Source organism: Topomyia yanbarensis, chromosome 2 (assembly GCF_030247195.1).
Source record: "Topomyia yanbarensis strain Yona2022 chromosome 2, ASM3024719v1, whole genome shotgun sequence".
NCBI lineage: Eukaryota > Metazoa > Arthropoda > Insecta > Diptera > Culicidae > Topomyia > Topomyia yanbarensis.
The window spans coordinates 303,882,664-303,908,086 of NC_080671.1; the positions used below are offsets into that span (position 1 = coordinate 303,882,664).

The following is a 25,423-nucleotide window of genomic DNA, read 5'->3' on the forward strand; positions in this document are numbered from 1 at the left end:
AATTACGAGGATGTTAATGTTTGATGTGATATAAGTAGTTTATTTTTTATTTATCATTTTATTTATTTATTCTGACACAGGAACTGAACAGTTCATTGTAACCGCAGGCCGTCCAATTGATAAGCAGAAAAAGAAACGGGGGAATATACAACCGACGACTTGGAACACAATATTTCAACAACATTGGGCAGTTAGTGTTGACTTTCTAAAAATCAGATTATAGTGAAGGTTGATAAATCGATATCAATTTACGCAATCAGGCAGATAGTGCAGAGCACTCAACGGAGGTTGTCTCAACGCGAAAGGAAGAAATGTTTCAATTCGTAAAGAAAACGGCGCCAGTGGTCCAATGGAAACCGTGACTGTTTCTCACTCCAGTGGGTCCTGAACTCAATCCCAGCTGAGGTCATAAAGGTTTACCGGGGTTAACAAACTCCTGTTCCGTGTGTTGTTGGATCGATATTTAGGGGCTATATGGTGCAGTTACCTCTTTGATGTCGTTAATGGGTACTCAGTGTAAACAAAGGCCTACGGAAATTAAATATGAATAAAAAATATTGAGTTTCGACAGAAGTGAAATCGGGCGTCTAGTCTAAAGTACTTAAACCGAAGGTTATTTTGGTTTACGATTTTGAATGCAAGGTAACAATGGATCTTTTACGTAATATTTATTTATTTATACATTCATTGTGCACAAAAAAAATTCAGTCACGCAGAGCCACACATACGAGCGTTCCAAGAGTAGACCATTTCCAAGTCGAGGAGCGCCGCGGCGAACACGATAACTCTCGAAAAAATGATACGAGAAATTCAATAAGTTTTGTAAAGCTTAGACTTGTAGTTAGTCGATGAACCACAAAATATAGAAAAAAGTTCGAATTTCGGAAAATGGCTTTATGAAAACCGAAAAATCTCATATTTTACTGTAAAATTCGCTCCTTTTTCTTCGAAATAAAAAAAATTTATTCAGTTTTCTGTGGTTCAACGACAGGATACACATATTGGGCATCCTCATAAAAAATCAAGTCAATTCGTTAATAAGTTTTTGAGTTACCGTGTTCGCCAATTTGAAAAACGCAGTTTCGATAAAAGCGCTTTTAACCCATTCATGCCCATGTTGTTTGTGGACAACAACGTTTTTAAACAGCTATAACTTTTGGTTGAGGCGAGATTTGCTCACAAAAACAAGTAAGGCTTATTAATGTGATTATTGCCTTTAATTTGAGTATTAACAGTTACAAGGATCAGTTCTAGAACTGAAGTTATTGCAATTAGTCTGATTGGATTCCGATGTAGCAGTGCTGCCAGGGACAGTTTACGTTGACGACGGAAAATGATTTTTTCGTATATCTTCGTTATGGTGCAATATTATTGAAAACTGATAAAACTTATCAATTTAGACTGGCGTTGGCTACGTTTTCCACGTAATTGGACTATTGTAATTATTCTAGGAGAATTGTATTGAGCATTAGAAGGTAAAAATTGACCAACTTCTAGCACTGCCATGGAAGCACCTATCTTTATGAAAATAGCCTTTTTGGGTTTCTTGACCCCACCGTTTTCAAGGAAAAATAGTTTAAAACCCTACATGCACTAGAAAAAAGTTGGGCATGAAAGGGTTAAAGGGTGTCACATCAAATTGCATCACGGAAAAAACGCTGTAGAAAATTCTCTAGAAAACTTGGGTAGAAGTAATTTAGAATGTATTGTTTACACTATATTTTTATCGCTGTCAGTTTTTCGAAAATGTTTGCCGTTAGATTGAAATCTGCGTGTGTTATAGCAAATACGCGCGTGGAATTCATGGCTGTTTAAAACAAAAGAAGTTCAAGCCACCAGGATTGCGGGAGACTTTTCTAGAGGTTATAGTGATGTATTTGATGCCGAAATGAGACAAACTATAGCTTTAGTATTTCCATAGAGGGCCGCCTTGGGGAGATCTGATTTTTCCAGCATTTGTTGTGCTTTTCTTACACTTTAATTTGTTTTCAAAGTGGTTTGCTCGTTTAAAAGTTATCGCCATTGGATAAGAGCTATTTTCAATTAAAAAAACCCGATTTAATCCACCTGGTGGTCCAATTGTGTCTTTCTCATTTACTCAAACTATGATATAATGCCTGGTTACGTTCAATATAACGTATAACATTTCCAATGTCTATCATATTTTTATTACATTTGATAAGCATACACACCAAAAAATAATGAAATTTAAACGACATGTAAATCAATACGAATGTAAACATACAACGATTGAATCAAAAATTTGATTGAAAATTACGTTAAAATCAATTGGAGCATCAAACAGCATGCAATTTTACGCTTTCATTCGTGTAATGTTACATGTCATTCATTTTACAGCATTATTCGAGTAAATATACATTGAAGTGCATTGGTTTTCCGTTTAAAGTAACTGTAATTTTCAATCCACGTGTAATATTATAATAAAATTCGTTGAAGAAAGCACGACAAGTCGTGTGTATTTGTTGTGGAACTTAATTTTACATTTATATTCATGCTCCAAATATGTGCATGAAAATAAACTTAAAATTACAAAATATTTTTTTCTGTTTATATAAGGGCATCACTATCACGAACCTGATAAACAACATGTTGACGCTGAGACACTTGTGTTCATGTTAACATATTTTGAAATGCGGGGTGGTGGGGAAGGAAAGGGATATAATTAGTAGGAGGGGGAGGATGCGCCGGGAACCACCTAAAACTTATGAGTGAGGTTGGTCTGAGATGGGAGGGGAGGTGAGAGAGGGGGATGGAGTTGCGAGCAAGGAGGGGGAGGGGCAGATGGGGGGTCCATCACCCAACTGCATGTTATAACTATCATTTGAGACTGGTTAGTCAAAATTGGTTCAGTCATAATCGAAGTAGCTTTAGTACTGGAATATGCCCGGAACCCAGGACTTCCGAAATTATCGATAGAGGACAATGTATTCCAATAATCTTTGATTCGCCATCAGTGATCCAGGCTAGCGAATCGAAGTAATTTGATATTCAGTTCAATAGATTTTAAACCTATGAGGTATTACAATTGTGCTGCACACCAAAAAATAATGAAATTTAAACGGCATGTAAATCAATACGAATGTAAACATACAACCATTGAATCTTAAATTTGATTGAAAATTACGTTAAAATCAATTGGAGCATCAAACAGCATACAATTTTACACTTTCATTCGTGTAATATTACATGTCATTCATTTTACAACAAAATTCGAGTAAAAATATATTGAAGTGCATTGGTTTGCCGTTTAAAGAAACTGTGATTTTCAATCCACGTGTAAAATTATAATAAAATTCGTTGAGGAAAGCAGGACAAGTCGTGTGTAATTGTGGTGAAACTTAATTTTACATTTATATTCATGCTCCAAATATGTACATAAAAATAAACTTAAAATTACAAAATATTTTTATCTGTGTCATTCAGACATCATAGGGTTACCAGTTTATATGGGAATTTGCTGTGTGACCGCACTTTTCAACCGGTTACTCGGGAACCGGAGTAACCGGTCAACAAAAAATTCAATAGCGTCTTATGGGAGCGTTATTGCATCTTATGGGAGCGTTGTACCGTTCATTGGAAACTACGTTTGTGCAAATCGGTTCAGCCATCTCTGAGAAAATCGAGGGACTTTATTTGACACACACATACATACGCACACACACAGACATTTTGCGATCTCGACGAACTGAATCGAATGGTATATGACACTCGGGGCCTCGGTTGGAATATCGATTTTTGGAGTGATTGCATAGCCTTTCTTTATATGAGAAAGGCAAAACGTGAATATCTCCACAAATACTAGTGATAGCAAGTTTCCGTCTTCAGCAAAGTATTGCAGTTTAATAATACAAACAATGTTCTAGAATATTTATATAATGGAAAAAATCTAGAAGAAAACTTGTGAGGAAAAAAACTGTTTTTAAGGGCCCTTTCACACATAATGCCCCATATCTCAAAAAGCTTAAAAGATAGAGAGTTGAAGTCTTCAGAAAAATGTTTGTAACGAGTTTCTCTCCAACTTTGCTGAAGTGAGTATTTGAAATCCAAGCAAACATGCATGGGGATGTAGTAAACAATGTTGTTAGCTGTCGTTTCCAGAACCAACATGGCTGATCGGCGATTTCGAGGATCGTATCACCTGAGAAAAAAAAACTCCTTGGTTTTGACGTAATCTAAAAAAACCTATAACCTATACCTATGAATATAAACAACGCAAACATTCTCGTGTTCATGATTGAGAAAGGCACAATTGCACCGCTAGGTGGTGCAATTGTGCCTTTCTCAATCATGAACACGAGAATGTTTGCGTTGTTTATATTCATTAAAAGCTTTCAAATGCATATGGTCGGTATTAAGTCAGACCGGACTAAGTGACAAAATCTTAATTTCGAGAAAAACGAGTTTAAAGTTTGAATCGCAGCATCCTTTACATTACAATTGCAAATAATTTTTTGCCATAATTCCTGTTTATTGTTACATATTTAAAATCTGACAAAAGTCGGATGTAGCTGACGAAATGCTTTATCCAGTGCTATCATTTTCTCATTTTTTATGTTTTGCGAGTTAGTCCGGTCTGACTTAACACCGACCATATATTACATTTTATTATTATACATGCAATGACAAATATACAAGAAAAGAAATCATTATTCGAGTTCTAAAATTTTCTGAAATAAAAAACAGCAACGGTAATATTAAATTGAAAAACCTATTTTAATCCACCTAGCGGTGCAATTGTGCCTTTCTCAATCATGAATCACGAGAATGTGTGCGTTGTTTATATTCAATAAAAGCTTTTAAATGCATATATTACATTTTATTATTGTACATCACATGACAACTATATACAGGAAAATAAATCATTATTCGAGTTCTAAAATTTTGAAGAAGAAAAAACAGCCACGGTAATATTGAACTGAAAAAAGGTGCGAAATCGGCAAAGTTCCAAAAAGTCGATTTTTACAAAAAAAAAATTTTCCGAGATAACATAAAATCTCGACGTTTTATGCATTTTAAAGATGATTGGCATCAAAAATACGAATTCGATTTCTGAAATTTCATGGGGTCCCCATTTGAAAAAAAAAAATTTGAGTTCCGGCTTATATGGGAATTTCATATGTGACCGGACGATTTAGTCTATATTTCCGGCCCCATATAAGCGATCCGTACGCAATTTTATAAACATCTGTGGGGATATTATAGCTATCATTTGGGACTAAGTTTGTGAAAATCGGCCCAACCATATCCGGGAAACTGATGTGAGTTTGTAAATTTTGAAAGATGGCCGCTTTTCCCGGGTACTTCCGGAACCGTCTATGGTGGTCAATGTAGTCAACGAAAGTTTGGTTGGCCGTCGGTGACCTAGAACAGCAAAGTTAAGTTGTTTGAGAGACATTTTAGCGAAATTTTTACCTTTTTTGCTTTCATCGGAGTATCGGTTTGAATCACAATTTGCTATGTGATCGCACACCACAACCTATAACTCCGGAACCGGAAGTCGGATCGGGATGAAATTAAATAGCCATTTACGGGGACGCAATACTTTTCATTTGAGGCCAAGTTTAGTCGAATCGGTCTAGCCATCTCCGAGAAACCGATGTGACTGTTATTCTGAATTTAGATACTTCCGCCGGGGCTTCCGGAACCGATGATGGTGGCCAGTGTGGCCAAATAGACTTTGAATGGATGTTAGTGACCTAATACTACAAATCGAAGCAGTTGTGGTCATATTTTCGAAAAAATTTCACCTTTATGCATTCATTGCACAATTTATTAAAATCGACATTTTCTGCGTGTTCGTACTCATCACCCTGTAATTCCGGAACCGGAAGTCGGATCCATTAGAAATTCAATAGCAGCCTATGGGAACGTTGCATTTTTCATTTGAGACTAAGTTTGTCAAAATCGGTTCAGCCATCTCTGAGAAAAATGAGTGACATTTTTGGTAACATACACACACAGATACGCACATACACACACATACATACATACATACACACACAGACATTTGCCGAACTCGACGAACTGAATCGAATGGTATATGTCACTCGGCCCTCCGGGCCTCCGTTAAAAAGTCGGTTTTCAGAGCAATTGCAATACCTTTCTATTGAGAAAGGCAAAAATTTCACCTTTTTACATTCATCGCAGAATTCGTTAGAATTGAGATTTGCTGCGTGATCGTACGTATCACCCTGTAATTCAGGAACCAGAACTCGGATCCACACAAAATTCAACAGCAGCTGACCTTCCATTTAAAATCAAGTTTGTCAAAATCGGTTCAGAAAATTTCGAGAAACCGATGTGGACAAATCAACAAATTTTGTTTTGTAATCATACACTTCAACTCGTAATCCGGGACAAGATGTCGGTTGAAAATCAAATTCAATAGCAACATATGGGAATAGTATACCTTTCATTTGAATCTTAGTTTGTAAAAATCGGTTCAGCCATCTCCAAAAAACCGATGTGGACATTTTGTTAACAAATCCGCACATACACACATACATACATACATACATACATACATACATACATACATACATACATACATACATACACACATACACACATACATACACACAGATATTTGGCGATCTCGGCGAACTGAGTCGAATTTTATATGAGACTCGGCCCTCCGGGCCTCGGTTAGAAAGTTGGTTTTTGGAGCAATTGTGTAACCTTTCTATATGAGAAAGGCAAAAGAATAGTATTTAATTAGCTTAATGAGCATGAGTTCAATGTTATCTTCATGTGATTATATTTTGAAATGTTGGTGGAATGGGTTTAAAAGTGGTGGGAAAGGGGGGTTAGTAGAGTGGGAGTGGAGGATGCGTCAGAAATCCTTCATCTTATTTTGGTATACGGGGTGGATGAAGGAAATGCGGGCGTGAGGGTGGTCCAAGGGGACGGTAGTGATGAAGGAGGGCGATGTAAGGACAAGGCGGGGGGGGGGGGGGGCGGAGGAGCTCTGATGCAATACTCAGCTGCATATTTTGCCTTCCATTTGAGACTTGGTTTGAGAAAATCGGTTCAGTCATCACTGAAGAACCGATGTGACTTTATTTGTGGAATATGCTCGGAATTCCGGACTTCCGGAATCGTCGATAGTGGACAATGTATTCAAAGAATGTTTGATTGGCAATCAGTGATCTATATCTGCGATTAGAAGTAATTTGGTGACCATTTCAATAGTTTTTAGCCTCTGAGGTATTACGATTGTATCGATTTATATGGGAAATTCCAGTGTATCCTTACTAACACCCCTGTAACTCCGGAAGCAAGAGTCAGAAAAGAATGAAATTCAGCAGCAGTCAATGGTATTACTGTATCTTTCATTTGAAATCAAGTTTGTAAAAATCGGTAGAGAATTCATTGGGGAATGGGTGTGATATTAGCTTAGGAACTTGGCGGGTTCCCCGGGGGCGTTATGAACTGTCATAGGTGGCCAATGTGGTCAAAGCTGCTTTGATTGATCATTAGTGATCCGGACCCGCAAACTAGAGTAATGTTACATCAATTTTAATACGTTTTACATCATTTGAACATCATGGTGGTACCAGTTTATATGGGAATTTGCTGTGTGACCGCACTCTTCAACCCGTAACTCCGGAACCGGAAGTCGGATCAACTAAAAATTCAATAGCAGCTTATGGGAGCGTTATACCTTTCAGATGAAACTAAGTTTGCGAAAATCGGTTCAGCCATCTCTGAGAAAATTGTGTGAGTTTAAATGACACACACACACATACACACACACACATACATACACACACACAGACATTTGCCGATCTCGACGAACTGAATCGAATGGTGTATGACACTCGGCCCTCCGGGCCTTGGTTAAAAAGTCGATTTTTACAGTGATTGCATAGCCTTTCTTTATATGAGAAAGGCAAAAACCTGTTTTAATCCACCTAGAGGTGCAATTGTGCCTTTCTCATTTCTCCAAACTATGATTTAATAGCTGGTTCGTACAATATAACTTTATGGAAATGTCTTTCATTCTTATTACACTTGGTAAGTATATATAAGAGCACCTTTTTGCATTCATCGCGGTATCGGTTTGAATCGGAGTTTTCTATGTGATCGACCTCCACAACCCGTAACTCCGGTGCTGGAAGTCGGATGGAGATGGAATTTAATATCAGTTTCTGGGGACGCAACACCTTTCATTTGAGACTAAGTTGAGCAAATCTAGCCATTTTCGAGAAACCAATATAACCGTTATTCTGACTTTGGATGCTTCCGGATCCGTCGATGGTGGCCAGTGTGGCCAAAGAGACTTTGAATGACTGTTGGGGACCTAGATCTACAAATTCAACAGTTGTGTTTACATTTTGGAAAAAAAAATCACCTTTTTACATTCATCGCAGAATTCGTTAGAATCGGGATTTGCTGCGTGATCGTACGTATCACCCTGTAATTCAGGAACCAGAACTCGGATCCACACAAAATTCAACAGCAGCTGATGGACCTTTCATTTAAAATTAAGTTTGTCAAAATCGGTTCAGAAAATTCCGAGAAACCGATTTGGAAAAATCAACAAATTTTGTTTTGTAACCATACTCTTCAACTCGTAATTCGGAACAAGATGTCGGTTGAAAATGAAATTCAATAGCAACCTATGGGAATATTATACCTTTCATTTGAATCTTAGTTTGTAAAAATCGGTTCAGCCATCTCCGAGTAACCGATGTGGACATTTTGTTAACAAATCCGCACATACACACACATACATACACACATACACATACACACATACATACACACAGATATTTTGCGATCTCGGCGAACTGAGTCGAATGTTATATGAGACTCGGCCCTTCGGGCCTCGGTTAGAAAGTCGGTTTTTGGAGCAATTGCATAACCTTTCTATATAAGAAAGGCAAAAGAATAATATTTAATTAGCTTAATAAGCATGAGTTCAATATTATCTTCATGTGATTGCAAAGGTTGGTGGAATGCGTTTGAACGTGTAGCGAATGGGGGTTTAGTAGAGTGGGTGTGGAGGATGCGTCAGAAATCCTTCATCTTATTTCGGTATACGGGGTGGATGAAGGAAATCTGGGCGTGAGGGTGATCCAAGAAGAGGGGAGTGATGAAGGAGGGAGGTGTAAGGGCAAGGTGGGGAGGGGGGGCGGAAGGGGCGGCTACGCAATACTCAACTGCATATTTTGCCTTCCATTTGAGACTTGGTTTGAGAAAATCGGTTCAGTCGTCACCGATGAACCGATGTGACTTTAATTGTGGAATATGCCCGGAATTCCGGACTTCCGGAATCGTCGATAGTGGACAATATATTCGAAGAATGTTTGATTGGCAATCAGTGATCTAGATCTACGATTAGAAGTAATTTGGTGACCATTTCAATAGTTTTTAGCATCTGAGGTATTACGATTGTACCGATTTATATGGGAAATTCCAGTGTATCCTTACTAACACCCCTGTAACTCCGGAAGCAAGAGTCAGAACCGAATGAAATTCAGCAGCAATCAATGGCATTACTGTATCTTTCATTTGAAATTAAGTTCGTAAAAATCGGTAGAGAATTCGTTGTGGAATGGGTGTGATATTAGCTTAGGAACTGGGCGGGTTCCCCGAGGGCGTCATGAACCGTCATAGGTGGCCAATGTGGTCAAAGCTGCTTTGATTGATCATTAGTGATCCAGACCCGCAAACTAGAGTAATGTTACATCAATTTTAATATGTTTTACATCATTTGAACATTATGGTGGTACCAGTTTATATGGGAATTTGCTGTGTGACCGCACTCTTCAACCCGTAACTCCGGAACCGGAAGTCGGATCAACTAAAAATTCAATAGCAGCTTATGGGAGCGTTATACCTTTCAAATGAAACTAAGTTTGCGAAAATCGGTTCAGCCATCTCTGAGAAAATTGTGTGAGTTTAAATGACACACACACATACATACACACACACACATACACACACACACACACACATACATACACACACACAGACATTTGCCGATCTCGACGAACTGAATCGAATGGTGTATGATACTCGGCCCTCCGGGCCTCGGTTAAAAAGTCGATTTTTACAGTGATTGCATAGCCTTTCTTTATATGAGAAAGGCAAAAAGTGCGAAATCGGCAAAGTCTCAAAAAGTCGATTTTAATAAAAAAAAAATTCGAAAAAGGCAAAACCCCTTTTTGCTCTTTGGGACCACTGTAGGCCGTGCAGAATAAATCCCATTTAAAAGTTTTTTTTTACGAAAAAATGCTTATTTCAATGATGAACGAAGCGATGAATGATCAATGCTTAAACAAAGCGAAAATAATATTTTTTAGTCAATTTTGAAGAAAACCCACCCAAAACAAATACCAATATTTTTGCCTTTCTCAATAGAAAGGTATTGCAATTGCTCTAAAAACCGACTTTAAAACGGAGGCCCGGAGGGCCGAGCGACATATACCATTCGATTCAGTTCGTCGAGTTCTGCAAATGTCTGTGTCACACAAAAATGTCACTCATTTTTCTCAGAGATGGCTGAACCGATTTTCACAAACTTAGTCTCAAATGAAAGGTACAACGTTCCCATAGGCTGCTATTGAATTTCTAATGGATCCGACTTCCGGCTCCGGAATTACTTGGTGATGAGTACGATCACGCAGAAAATGTCGATTTTAATAAATTCTGCAATGAATGTATAAAGGAGAAAATTTTTCCAAAATGTGACCACAACTACTTAGATTTGTAGTATTAGGTCACTAACAGCCACTCATAGTATCTTTGCTAGATTGGCCACCATTATCGATTCCAGAAGCCCCGGTGGAAGTATCTAAATTCAGAATAACAGTCACTTCGGATTCTCGGAGATGGCTGGACCGATTCAACCAAACTTAGTCTCAAATGAAAGGTGTTGCGCCCCCGTAAATGGCTATTAAATTTCATTCCGATCCAACTTCCGGTTCCGGAGTTACGGATCGCTTATATAGTTCCGGAAATATAGACTAAACCGTCCGGTCACATATGAAATTCCCATATATGCCGGACCTCAAATTTTTATTCAAAGAGGGGACCCCATGAAATTCAGATATCGAATTCGTATTTTTGATGCCAAACATCTTTAAAATGCATGAAACGTCGAGATTTTATGTTACATCGAATTTTTTGCCTTTCTCATATAGAAAGGTTATGCAATCACTCTGAAAAACGTCAACCTAATCCCGGCCCGGAGGGCCGAGTGTCATATCCCATTCGACTCAGTTCGTCGAGATCGGAAAAAGTCTGTATGTGTGTGTGTGTGTATGTATGTGCGTATGTGTCAAATAATGTCACTCATTTTTCTCAGAGATGGCTGGACCGATTTGCCCAAACTTAGTCTCAAATGAAAGGTGCAACCTTCCCATCGGCTGCTATTGAATTTTGGATCGATCGGAATTCTGGTTCCGGAATTACGGGTTTCAGAGTGCGGCCACACAGAAATTTCTCATAAAAACTATAGGAAAAATTAAAAATAGAATTTTTATTTTTGATGCTAAATGTATTCAAGGTGCATAAAACGTCGAGATTTGATGCAAACACGAAAAAAAATTGACGAAGATTCACTTTTTTGGATTTTGCACATTTTTGCCTTTCTCATATAGAAAGGTTATGCAATCACTCTGAAAAACGTCAACCTAATCCCGGCCAAATTTTTTTTTCGACTCGCATAAGGTTTCTGGATTTTAACAGGGGCGTAGTTGATGGTTTACGGAGAGGGGTTACACCCCCCTCTACTGTTCACTCCCCTCCTTTAAAAATCTCCTTAAATCACCCCTCAGACCACCACCTCATACCCCTCCCTTTCAACCCCATTATCTTTAAACCACCACTATATTACAAAGCATACCAATTTAAGCTGGGGAGTCGTTCGTTCATGGGACTTTCGCCCTCCTCACATACCCATCCCCGCATGACAAAATGAGTTAGCAAGCAGATAACATTGATCTAATGCTGATTAGGCTAATGGAGTATGATATTTTTTTGTTTCAAGTGTTTCACCGTCGACACGTAGCTCATCAAGTTCGTGGCTGGCATGCCATTGTGTATAAGTGCAAAGTGTACTAAGAATCTAATGGACATTTCCACAATTATGTTGAACATAAAAAGCCTCCGTGCCATAGTTTAGAGAAATGAGAAAGGCACAATTGCACCGCTAGGTGGATTAAAACAGGTTTTTTTAATTAAAGTCGACTTTTTGGGACTTTGCCGATTTCGCACCTTTTTGCCTTTCTCAATAGAAAGGTATTGCAATTGCTCTGAAAACCGACTTTTTAACGGAGGCCCGGAGGACCGAGTGACATATACCATTCGATTCAGTTCGTTGAGTTCGGCAAATGTCTGTGTGTATGTATGTATGTGTGTATGTGCGTATATGTGTGTATGTGACCAAAAATGTCACTCATTTTTCTCAGAGATGGCTGAACCGATTTTGACAAACTTAGTCTCAAATGAAAGGTGCAGCGTTCCCATAGGCTGCTATTGAATTTCTAATGGATCCGACTTCCGGTTCCGGAATTACAGGGTGATGAGTACGAACACGCAGAAAATGTCGATTTTAATAAATTCTGCAATGAATGTATAAAGGTGAAAATTTTTCCAAAATAATACCACAACTGCTTCGATTTGTATTATTAGGTCACTAACATCCATTCAAAGTCTATTTGGCCACATTGGCCACCATCATCGGTTCTGGAAGCCCCGGCGGAAGTATCTAAATTCAGAATAACAGTCACATCGGTTTCTCGGAGATGGCTAGACCGATTCGACTAAACTTGGCTATTTAATTTCATCCCGATCCGACTTCCGGTTCCGGAGTTACAGGTTGTGGCGTGCGATCACATAGCAAATTGTGATTCAAACCGATACTCCGATGAAAGCAAAAAAGGTAAAAAAATCGCTAAAATGTCTCTCAAACAACTTAAATTTGTTGTTCTAGGTCACCGACAGCCAACCAAACTTTCGTTGACTACATTGACCACCATAGACGGTTCCGGAAGTGTCCGGAAAAAGCGGCCATCTTTCAAAATTTACGAACTCACATCAGTTTCCCGGAAATGGTTGGGCCGATTTTCACAAACTTAGTCCCAAATGATAGCTATAATATCCCCATAGATGTCTATAAAATTTCATACGGATCGCTTAAATGGGTCCGGAAATATAGACTAAATCGTCCGGTCACATATGAAATTCCCATATATGCCGGAACTCAAATTTTTTTTTCAAAGGGGGGACTCCATGAAATTTCAGAAATCGAATTCGTATTTTTAATGCCAAACATTTTTAAAATGCATGAAACGTCGAGATTTTATGTTATTTCGAAAAAAATTTTTTTATAAAAATCGACTTTTGGGACTTTGCCGATTTCGCACCTTTTTGCCTTTCTCAATAGAAAGGTATTGCAATTGCTCTGAAAACCGACTTTTTAACGGAGGCCCGGAGGGCCGAGTAACATATACCATTCGATTCAGTTCGTCGAGTTCGGCAAATGTCTGTGTGTGTATGTATGTGTGTATGTATGTATGTGTGTGTATGTGTGTGTGTGTGTATGTGACCAAAAATGTCACTCATTTTTCTCAGAGATGGCTGAACCGATTTTGACAAACTTAGTCTCAAATGGAAGGTGCAACGTTCCCATAGGCTGCTATTGAATTTCTAATGGATCCGACTTCCGGTTCCGGAATTACAGGGTGATAAGTACGAACACGCAGAAAATGTCGATTTTAATAAATTCTGCAATGAATGTATAAAGGTGAAAATTTTTCCAAAATATGACCACAACTGCTTCGATTTGTAGTATTAGGTCACTAACATCCATTCAAAGTCTATTTGGCCACATTGGCCACCATCCTCGGTTCCGGAAGCCCCGGCGGAAGTATCTAAATTCAGAATAACAGTCACATCGGTTTCTCGGAGATGGCTAGACCGATTCGACTAAACTTGACCTCAAATGAAAGGTATTGCGTCCCCGTAAATGGTTATTTAATTTCATCCCGATCCGACTTCCGGTTCCGGAGTTACAGGTTGTGGCGTGCGATCACATAGCAAATTGTGATTCAAACCGATACTCCGATGAAAGCAAAAAAGGTAAAAATTTCGCTAAAATGTCTCTCAAACAACTTAAATTTGCTGTTCTAGGTCACCGACGGCCAACCAAACTTTCGTTGACTACATTGACCACCATAGACGGTTCCGGAAGTGCCCAGGAAAAGCGGCCATCTTTCAAAATTTACGAACTCACATCAGTTTCCGGGAAATGGTTGGGCCGATTTTCACAAACTTAGTCCCAAATGATAGCTATAATATCTCCACTGATGTCTATAAAATTTCGTATGGATCGCTTATATGGTTCCAGAAATATAGACTAAACCGTCCGGTCACATATGAAATTCCCATATAAGCCGGAACTCAAATTTTTTTTTTCAAAGGGGGGACCTCATGAAATTTCAGAAATCGAATTCGTATTTTTGATGCCAAACATCTTTAAAATGCTTGAAATGTTATGTTATCTCGAAAAAAAATTTTTTTATAAAAATCGACTTTTTGGGACTTTGCCGATTTCGCACCTTTTTACAGTTCAATATTAACGTGGCTGTTATTTCTTTTTCAAAATTTTAGAACTCGAATAATGTTTTATTTTCCTGTATATAGTTGTCATGTGATGTATAATAATAAAATGTAATATATGCATTTAAAAGCAAGACACAATTGCACCGCTAGGTGGAATAAAATAGGTTTTTTTCAATTTAATATTACCGTGGCTGTTTTTTATTTCAGAAAATTTTAGAACTCGAATAATGATTTCTTTACTTGTATATAGTTGTCAAGTCATGTATAATAAAATTGTAATGTATACATTTGAAAGCCGTTAATAAATATAAGCAACTAAAAAATTCTTGTGTTCATGATTGAGAAAGGCACAATTGCACCGCTAGGTGGATTAAAACAGGTTTTTTTAATTAAACATAAAGGCATGTATTAGAATGTACTATTCATTACAAAAGTTTTCGTGAATAAAAATTGTGAAAATTCGTTCGGGAGGCTGAGATATAGCATTTTTAGTAAATACTTTCAAACCATGAAACTTTGCGACATTTTTTTAATTGATCAATATCTCGACCGTAACTTGACTAGTGTAGTCATTTTGGGCTTCAAATAAAAAGGATTTCTCTCTATTTAAAAAAAAAATCCATATGAGGAATTTACCATATTATTCTAAGGTCATGAGACATTTATGGAATTGTGCATGATCAACAACTTTTTCGAATAAGAAGTGTTAACTTTAACCTGTATAACATTCACGATTGATTAAATTTATTTATTAATGTTAATGTATGATAAGTCATGTAATAAAAACTCAAATTGAAACCATTGTATATGTTATCGAATACATATACAAGGTGTGTCTAAAACCATTAAAAACAAAAAAAAGACCATAAATTTGACATACGACATTCGAAAGATATAGTACCCAAGCATCTTTTCAGAGACTTTCAAAATGATCCATTGAGAGATTCTAGAGATATGGCGATTTGAAGTTTTATGACACGTTTCATAAGGCTACCAGCAAACACCCATGGGTTTGGTCCTATCTTTATAAACAAAAAATATTTGTCTACTCCTTTGGTAATTGGCATTCGAAAGATATAGTAATCAAGTATATCCCCTGAAAGTTTGAAAATATTTCACTGACGGAATCGAAAGTTATAACGATTTGAATGTGGTATGCGGCCATAGATGGGTTTTCTACCAGACTTCAAGCATGAAGCCATGTTTGTCATAGACTATTTAGTTCGTTTATACGTATCGCTGTTTTAAAGAAAACCTTACCATTTAATTATTCAAATATAATGTACACAAGGTGTTATTTATATGCTGCGCTGAAAAAATATGAAAATAGAGTTGTCTACCTAACGTTAACTATAACGTGTAAATTAAAAAAATTGAATGAAAGTTGGAATCTTTAATTAAAAAGGCCATATCTCAGTGGTTTGTTGACTAACTCAAATTGTTTAAAGGTGTAAAGGTCTGCTCTGACATCGAATAGCGAAAGATTCAGCGATGCTTTTTATGTAATAATATGGCGACATACCTTTATGCAATTTTCCCTTTTTTCCCGCCTCTCAACATATATAACCCCTTAAACTTTCGGGTTCGGGTAAGGTCCAGGAATTCGGTTTTAAGACAAATCAAACCCAACTATTTCTTGTTTACGTCTATACACAACACCAAGTAGGAGTCGTCGCGGTACGGATGCGAGCGATAAACGGATTGTCCGCACTTTACTACAAAAAATAATCAAACCGCACCGCTTACCGTAACCGCACCGCACCGCTCGGAAATGCGGTAAAATTAATGTATTTTTAAAAAACGTTTGATCCACCTAACAGTGTGATGAGACATTGCTTAAAACATTTATCACTCTTTTCGGATATTATATTGAGAACATTTACAACATGATGATTCGCGATGTTTTTGATAACACATACACTAGGGGAACTGAGGGTCAAATGAATCGTGAGGGGGGGGGGGGGGATGTAGTGCAGTGGGTAAATGAACAAGTAGCCAAATCAAGTCAATGTTTCTTAAATTTAGAACAAACTTCATAGAAACCTGATCTGTAAATATTCAAAGGATATTGAAACCATTTCTTTTGATAAAAAGTTGTCGAATGTGAAATAAATAAGATAAAAAGGCAAAATCGGCATTCATGTCTGCCGCTGATGTTAAATTTGGCGTGTAGAATATAAGGTCTTTTGAGGTGAAATTTTAATTTTATTCTGAAAATTGTGTTACAACATAGTAATAGAAGCTCTTGCAGATATTTCACTGCATGCCTTGGGGGGTAAAATGAACAGGTTGTAGTGGGGGCAATATGAACCATCTTGTCACTCCAAGTACCAAGCCTCAAAATTAGTCGGAATGCTAACCTCACCTTTCTATATCTATTAATAATTGTGGAAGTTATAGCAATTTCCGCAAAACGCGTTATTTGCAAAGACTTGACTACGATACCAGTTCAACAGCTCAACTGAAAGCATAAAACTAAAAAAAAATCGTTAGTATATATACATGTGGTAACCTTGAACGATTAATTAAAAAAAAAATTCTTTTTTTTTAGAAACGGGAACGATTTTTCCAACAAAAACACTATCAGGTCACTGACCTGATTTTTTTTAATCGGGCATGAATATGAAAATTTTGACGAAATAAAATTGTTCAGGGACACGATAGTAAAATTACGAACTAGCTAAAAAGTTTTGGGATCGGTCGAAATTTTTTCGGCGATCGTAGTCACCGCAAAGACGTTTTTTAGAAAATGTGATTTCGAGATAATCGCGTTTAAAGGGTTATATATGTTAAGATGCGGGAAAAGGGAAAATTTTGAATTTTTGTGAAAGTATGTAGCCATATTTATATGAAATACTTGTTATACGTCTAGCGTAGTAAAATGTTCAATTTGCAAAATTCACTTAAGAAAATAAAAAATATCAATAATTGTCGAAGTTCAATTTCCGAAAAAAACACTTTTTTCCAAAGAGGTTTGCCGTGACTACGATTCCAGTCCAACAGCTCAACTGAAAGCAACAAACTAAAAAAAATCATTAGTATATGTACCTGTGGTGTCCTTGAACGATTGATTAAAAAAAATCTTCTTTTTGGAAACGGGGACGATTTTTCCAAAAAACACTATTTTCATCTGAAAAAAATTATCAAAAAATTCATAACATTAATATAAAAATTTTAACGAAAAAATGGAATCGTTCAAGGACACAGCAGTTAAATTACGAACAAGCCAAAAAAGAAATTTTGAAATCGGTTGAAAACTTTTTCGGTAATGGTAGTTACCGCGAAGACGTTTTTAGGAAAATATGATTTCGAAATAATCACGTTTAAAGTTTCAAGTACATGCCACGCTTCCGTAAGGGAGCAAATAGAAAACGCTATAAGTTTGCGTCTACTGCTCCGATCTCTATAAAAATTTTAAATAACATTCTTAAGATCCTGAACTTTACGATAGGATTTTTTTTTTTGATTTTTTGGCCGTCCTTAACACATATAACCCCTTAAAGTTTAAAGTTTAAAGCTTCCGTGAGGGAGCATGATAAAAAACGCTATAAGTTTGCGTCTACTGCTCCGATCTCTATAAAAAATTGAGATAACATTCTTAAGAACCTTAACTATACAATAGAAGATAAAAAAAAAGATTTTTTGGCCGACCTCAACATATATAACTCCTTAAAATTTCAAATTCCTGAACCCGACCCAAACCCCAGAATTTCAAATTTGAAAACCCGGAACCCGATCTGAACCCGAGTAGTTTGAATTTACGGCACCCGAATTTACGAGTCGTGTCCCCGGACCCCACCATCTCTAATCCACAATCAATTGATTGACTACATTGTGGCGGTTCTGTAATACATATAAGAAATACCAGTGGACCTCCAGAGTCGGTATCGGAAACGTAATCCTGAACATCCCACATCAGTCATTCCAAAATTATCTGATTTATTATAACGGATCTGCATACACCTATGAAGACCAACCGAGTAATATTTAATTTATAATAAGCAGAGAATTGAAACTTGAACAAACAATTTGACTACATAAACATGTAAATTTAGTTGGAAAAGGCTTGCAAAAACTGTATTTGAAATCCCAGTTTATATGACCTAAGGAAGGTATAGACATCATAACTAATGATTCTCTGAATATTGTGATATTTGAATATTATTTTAATATTTGCTAATTCTGTGTAGAATTTGCTTGTATAGTCGGACTACGGCATATGTTGTAAAGAAAAACGTTACACAAAATTCGCACAAAAATGCCTACCTTTAAACAAACATGGTTATATATTGGATTCGCGCTACTATTCAATCATTTATTGTGAATATATTCAGATGCGGATTTACAGTGAGTTTACATCAATGCTATTATGCTGTTTATTTCTATAAGGCACTTGAAAACATGCAAGTTATGTGTATTCTGCGTGAGCATGAGGTGTAATCGATCTAGATGTTTCGCTAGTTGATTTGTGTTGTTTCAAAACCGACGATAGCGTTAGCACATTAACATACTTATATATTACAACTGTATTCAACAGTAACACCATTAATAAACCAGCTATAGAAAATTTCAATACGGTTTAACCGCGGCTAGCCCAACACGACCACTGCTTCGCGAAACTGGAGGCGGCCGTGGCTCAGCGTAGCTATGGCGATAGCCTTTGGACAAATTGCCAAGGCTTTTTGCAGGCACTATACGCGCTGACATCGGCTCACGATCCAATCCCGGATAGCAATCGGTTGTCTCTACCTCACGATAACCGACACTATTAGATGAGCGGACGGGTCCTCTCGGCGGAATATCTTCTTCGTCCGAACTCCAATCATTACTGTCACGGGAGCTCACGACTACCGCCTCCAGAGAACTTCTTCTCGGTGCTTCCGCTGCACGTTTCGCGTGAATCAATTGCTCCCGTTCGTGACGCTCCCGTTCGATACGCTCTTGCTCATGACGTTCTCGTTCCATTTGCTGGAACTTCTCTTTCGCATTTTGGAACCTGTCTTTCGGAGACACTTTGCGTATGGTAGATTCAGGGGAACTAGTTTTAATATCTACTGTTTTCGTTCGTACTTCGACACTTTTGATAATCGGAGATTTTCTGATGTCATCTCGGTAGCGGGATGACACATCTCGGTATTTTTCGTCAGAACCATTATCCTCCGGATACATAGGATGACGCTCCCAACGATCATCGTATTTCTCGCGATTACGTTTCGAATCGTCCGAGGACTTGAAACGAGACAGGGGCGCTTTGCCTACCTGTTCCATCTGATCTCTATACGTGTTGGGATCGCTATCTCTGCAAGGTCTACGATCATTGAAACCACCCCTGAACTGTTCATCGGGGCTTCCATCGCGAACATAGTGATGTTCTCTGTTTGATGAATTGCGAGGATGTTCTCGGAACTCGCGCTCAATCTTGAAATCTCGATGATCATCGTAGGAAGGTGGATATTTATTTCTGCTTTGTGTCCTTTCTGGGGAATATTCTCTATATTCGTCCCTGTAGCCCATTTGTTTATGCGATTCTTCGCGATATTTTGAGGATTCGGAAATGATTTCCCTATATTTTTGACGGTCGGTCAAGTTCTCGCGGTAATGGCTTTTCTCATTATCATATCCATCGTAATACTTCGCACTCGTTGGTGACTTTTTAAATTGGAAATTTTCGGCTCGCTCGTTTTCAAGATACCGATCAGGGTAAATCGGTTTCCTATGCATAATTTCGTGCTCGTATCGCTTTTCATCGATCGTAATCTTTTTTTTGCGGTCTTCAGCTGCAAACGGTTCATTGTTGAATGCATCTCTGAACCGGGTCTGCAATGGAGTTGGTTTCGTAATGATAGGCTTAACATCTTCCTCGCGAGAATTGACTGATCCACGCAGACTGTTGTCTTCTTCCCGACTGGACGAACGTTGGAAACGGTGATGATGCTCCTGTCGCACATTCGGGTACAGATATGACGTTGGAGGTTCCCGATACTTATTCGGACGAGACATCGGATCTTCCGGGTACCGCTCCTTAGCTCGGTTACTTAACACACGCTGATGCGATGAACTTGCGAAGGAAACTTGAGGATCATTGACCCATTCCTCGTCTGAAAAAAAAATAAAAGCGGGTTTTCTTGAATTGTACGACATAGATGTATTATTCAGAAATTAAATAGGCAATAGAGAATGTTGGGGAGAATACAGTAGATGAATGTATGAAAATCAGAAAACGTAAACAAATCGTCGCTGTTGCGCTATCTTATGACAAACGCCATCTTGGGGTAAACTGAGTTAGATATGCCACATTACTTGTCTAAGAAATCTCTACAAAGTGGCATTTACAGAAGTTTGACATTTTGCTTGCTTACTGAGATATAGCGAGAAACGTGCTAAGAAAGTCTTAATTTTTTCCTTAACTTTGTTTAAAAAAATAAAAAATCTATAAAACTTCAGGATATGAAAGAATAGACTTTTCCCTTTCATTTGAAACCAAAAGCAAAATGATAGGTCGGGGGATCTACAAAAACTTTTTATTTTGAAGTTTTATGTATGAAAACTTTGGTTTTAAAATAAAACTACATTTTTGCCACTTATTGATACTACTGACATTCAAAAATACTAAAATTCAAAATCTGATGAAAAATTTCATTCGCTTCAACTTTGAAGAAACTATAAATCAATTTAAAATCGTAGAAGGAAGTAATTAAAATTTAGTCACTTTTTTGATGTTTTGAAGTTGTTTATTAATCTAGTCAACAGAAATATTTTATGTTGTATTTTTTTTTATAAACTATTTCTTTTCTCACTCTAGGAGATGGTTAATGTAATCCACAATTACCCTTCTTCCTGATCCAATCTTGCTTGGTACAATACAAAATTTTAATTCAAAATTTATATTTGAATGAACTAAAGTTCGTTCATTGTAATAACAGACGGATTTCTTTGCAAACTTTTGATTGAGAATCCTGTTTGTCCTTATCCTTTGTGCTTATCACCAGCTGCACCAACCCAGTCACCAAATTTTCTGGCAAAGGCCGTTCTGCCAGTTTTCTGTCAGCTAGTTAGCTGAACTAGTGTGAACTCGGTTTCGCTCGCTTTTTTTGTGTAAATTCTGACAGGAACCGACCAAAACCCTGGTACAACTAGAAAATAAACCGTGCAAAAATCCTGGCAATTCCTACGTGGGAGAATTGTAGCACGGATTGAGCAAAACATCTGACAAAGTTGTGGAAGGAAGCGCACAGAAAACCTGCCTAAAAGCGAGCAGCATCGGTTAGTTTAACCGCTTCTGTCAGAAACGGTTGTTGCATTTGAGCAAATTTTCACCCAAATCGCACAAAATGATGGCAAAAACTCTGCCAGAATTAATTTCGCTTTGCTCAACTTCTGCGAACTTTCTGCTAGGGCACGGTGACTGGGAAGGTATGGCAGATTTGTTCTAATACAACTGACTAGTGGGATTTTCGATTGATTGACACCGGTCTAGTGGAGTGCACTGGTTTTGCACTTTCTAGCAGAAGTGTCAATGGAACATACCCAGTTTTCTGCACTTCTGCTAGAAAGTGCAAAAACGGTGCAGTTTCAGTGCACTCCACTACACCGGTGTCAATCAATCGAAAACCCCATAGGTCATTCGTTTTCGAGCTCTCCATCGAGACAGAAGTTATTTTTTCTAGTCCGTACTCACGGTGTGTTTGGTAGAACATTTTTTTTTCGAAAAAATCGGCATCGCTAAAACTTCAGCATGTAATAGAATCGGCTTTTCCCTTTCATTTGAAAGTAAAATTAAAATATTCTGTCGGGGGCTCCAGAACAACTTTTTATTTTAAAGTTTTTTGTTTGAAAACTTAGGTTTTTCAATGAAACTGTTTCACATTTTTGCTCCTAGGTAGTACTTTTGACATTCAAATATTACCAAAACTGAGAATCTGATGGACAATTTCATTGTGTACCACTTTGTAGAAAACTACATCGCGATCTAAAATCGCCAGAGAAAGTTATTAAATTTTTTTCAAAGTTTCTAGATTCGCACGCGGCGTATTGGTAAAGAAGCTTTATTCCAAAAACATTTTCATTTGTAAAAAAATGGTTTGCCTTATTTTAACAGTATGCTCAGAAAAACCTGAATGCTATCAAAGTCCCACCTTTAAGCGGAAAAAATATATTTCCGGATTCCACCGTATTATGCGCACCAATGATATTTTAGAAGCAAGGAGATATAGAGAAGAGTAGATAAAATTTGAACGAAATTAAGACTCTTTTGAAAGATGCTGGGTAATGCAGCAAAAATAAACAGTTTTTTTGTGTCACAGATATATTTTCTTTCTTCTTTTTTATTTCTTCACTTATTCTGGAGTATGCTTGATATGATCTTGAATCAACCTTTCTGCTCGTTAGCAACTTGTGGGATATATTTGGCCTAAATTTCAACTTTATGTTTGATCAACTCGATTAGATATTCAGTCATTTGATTTGATTTCCTGATTGACAGTTTCATGAATGATAGAAAAATAATTCAATGAGCTTTATGTTCAAGTTAGTTAACTTTTGAGAATCGCTGTACGTTGAACAGAAATCGCAGACGCAGCAGAGATAGCGATCTCAATATAAAAGTAGATATAGAAAGTATCACCTTTACCCGAAAGACAAATTGCTGTTAATGTCTCCAGATTCAGAACTGACTGGCAGCTCTGTCTTCTTGATATGTCTTTGCTCTTATCCCATATTATGAGGGAAATCTTCAATAAACAGACTTGAATTACTTTGAGAATTTACTGACATTATGAAATTTGGATTTGTCCTTTTTTCTAAGATTATGTGAAGTGTGTTGGATTTGGAAATAAAATTTGTGGACAAGCAAAACTCTACATCTATATATTCTAATGAAATGAATCTACCCCAAAAGATTACAAACATGGATCCAAAACTTGAAGAGTTTTTTTCTCTCTTTCAATCATCTTTCTTTTAATGTTGATAAAGACAAACAGGATTCTCAACCCAAAATTGCAATAAAATCCGTCGTTTATTACAATGACTTGAACTGTTTACTTTAGTTCATTCAAAGCTTTGAATTTAAGCCAAGTGTATTTTACCAGGCAGGATAAGATCAGGAAGAAGGGTCATTCTAGTTTACATTAGCTATCTCATAGAGCGAGAAAAGAAATGAAAAAGGCATGATAAAATCCGTCACTACATTGATCAACATCTTGAAAAGGTATAAGATCATCGAATAAATTTGGACAACACCTTTCCACACCTCCTTGTTCATAATGTGTCATTTTCGCCCAAGACCCGGAGGAATCTGAAAATATATTTTTTTTTCTGCTGAGAATGGGACATTGTTTACATTGAAATTTATCTGAATTTACTGTTCATTTATACCCAACATTTTTTTGTAAGTCCTTGTTAATCGATTTCTTAACCCATAGGTCCCGCACACACCTAAAAACTGATAAAATTTTAATAACTTTCTCGGGTGCTATGCTATATTTCACCCTAAGGAGGAAAATTTGGTAAAAACCAAAATTTCTCACTAGGGTGAAAATTTGTTGGTAAGAACCAGTCTTTGTACAGGAGGGCACAAATCCTTATTTCATACTATGTTGCGTTTCGGCTTCGCCTCTTCAGAAACCGACACTAACGTATTGTCGGAATAGATTAGCGCCGGCTTGACGCAAATCCCTTAAAACTAAAACACACTATGTGTTTCAATCAAACGACTGATCAAACGTGATGTCCCGTTCGAGCAGAAGTTCTGTTTATGCCGATGAGACACAAGTGAAGCCGAAACTTGTCTTGGCTTAGCAGGCCTATGCGAAAGCACTATGCTATATTTCACCCTAAGGAGGAAAATTTGGTAAAAACCAAAATTTCTCACTAGGGTGAAAATTTGTTGGTAAGAACCAGTCTTTGTACAGGAGGGCACAAATCCTTATTTCATACTATGTTGCGTTTCGGCTTCGCCTCTTCAGAAACCGACACAAACGTATTGTCGGAATAGATTAGCGCCGGCTTGACGCAAATCCCTTAAAACTAAAACACACTATGTGTTTCAATCAAACGACTGATCAAACGTGATGTCCCGTTCGAGCAGAAGTTCTGTTTATGCCGATGAGACACAAGTGAAGCCGAAACTTGTCTTGGCTTAGCAGGCCTATGCGAAAGCACTATGCTATATTTCACCCTAAGGAGGAAAATTTGGTAAAAACCAAAATTTCTCACTAGGGTGAAAATTTGTTGGTAAGAACCAGTCTTTGTACAGGAGGGCACAAATCCTTATTTCATACTATGTTGCGTTTCGGCTTCGCCTCTTCAGAAACCGACACTAACGTATTGTCACATAGTGTGGTTTAGTTTTAAGGGATTTGCGTCAAGCCGGCGCTAATCTATTCCGACAATACGTTAGTGTCGGTTTCTGAAGAGGCGAAGCCGAAACGCAACATAGTATGAAATAAGGATTTGTGCCCTCCTGTACAAAGACTGGTTCTTACCAACAAATTTTCACCCTAGTGAGAAATTTTGGTTTTTACCAAATTTTCCTCCTTAGGGTGAAATATAGCATAGTGCTTTCGCATAGGCCTGCTAAGCCAAGACAAGTTTCGGCTTCACTTGTGTCTCATCGGCATAAACAGAACTTCTGCTCGAACGGGACATCACGTTTGATCAGTCGTTTGATTGAAACACGTAGTGTGTTTTAGTTTTAAGGGATTTGCGTCAAGCCGGCGCTAATCTATTCCGACAATACGTTAGTGTCGGTTTCTGAAGAGGCGAAGCCGAAACGCAACATAGTATGAAATAAGGATTTGTGCCCTCCTGTACAAAGACTGGTTCTTACCAA

The 25,423-nt window shown here is 37.6% G+C and overlaps 1 protein-coding gene across 2 annotated transcripts in view; it reads right to left on the reverse strand.

The window, feature by feature from the left end:
* Nucleotides 1–18,889: 18,889 nt before the first annotated feature.
* The window catches only part of LOC131683427 (uncharacterized), a 118,588-nt gene continuing 112,054 nt past the window's right edge, over nt 18,890–25,423 (reverse strand). For both annotated transcript variants that reach the window (XM_058965409.1, XM_058965410.1), the window contains exon 6: nt 18,890–20,693. In XM_058965409.1, the coding sequence (XP_058821392.1) occupies nt 19,165–20,693 (1,529 nt within the window). In that variant the 3' untranslated portion in view covers nt 18,890–19,164. The remainder of the gene's footprint in view (nt 20,694–25,423) is intronic.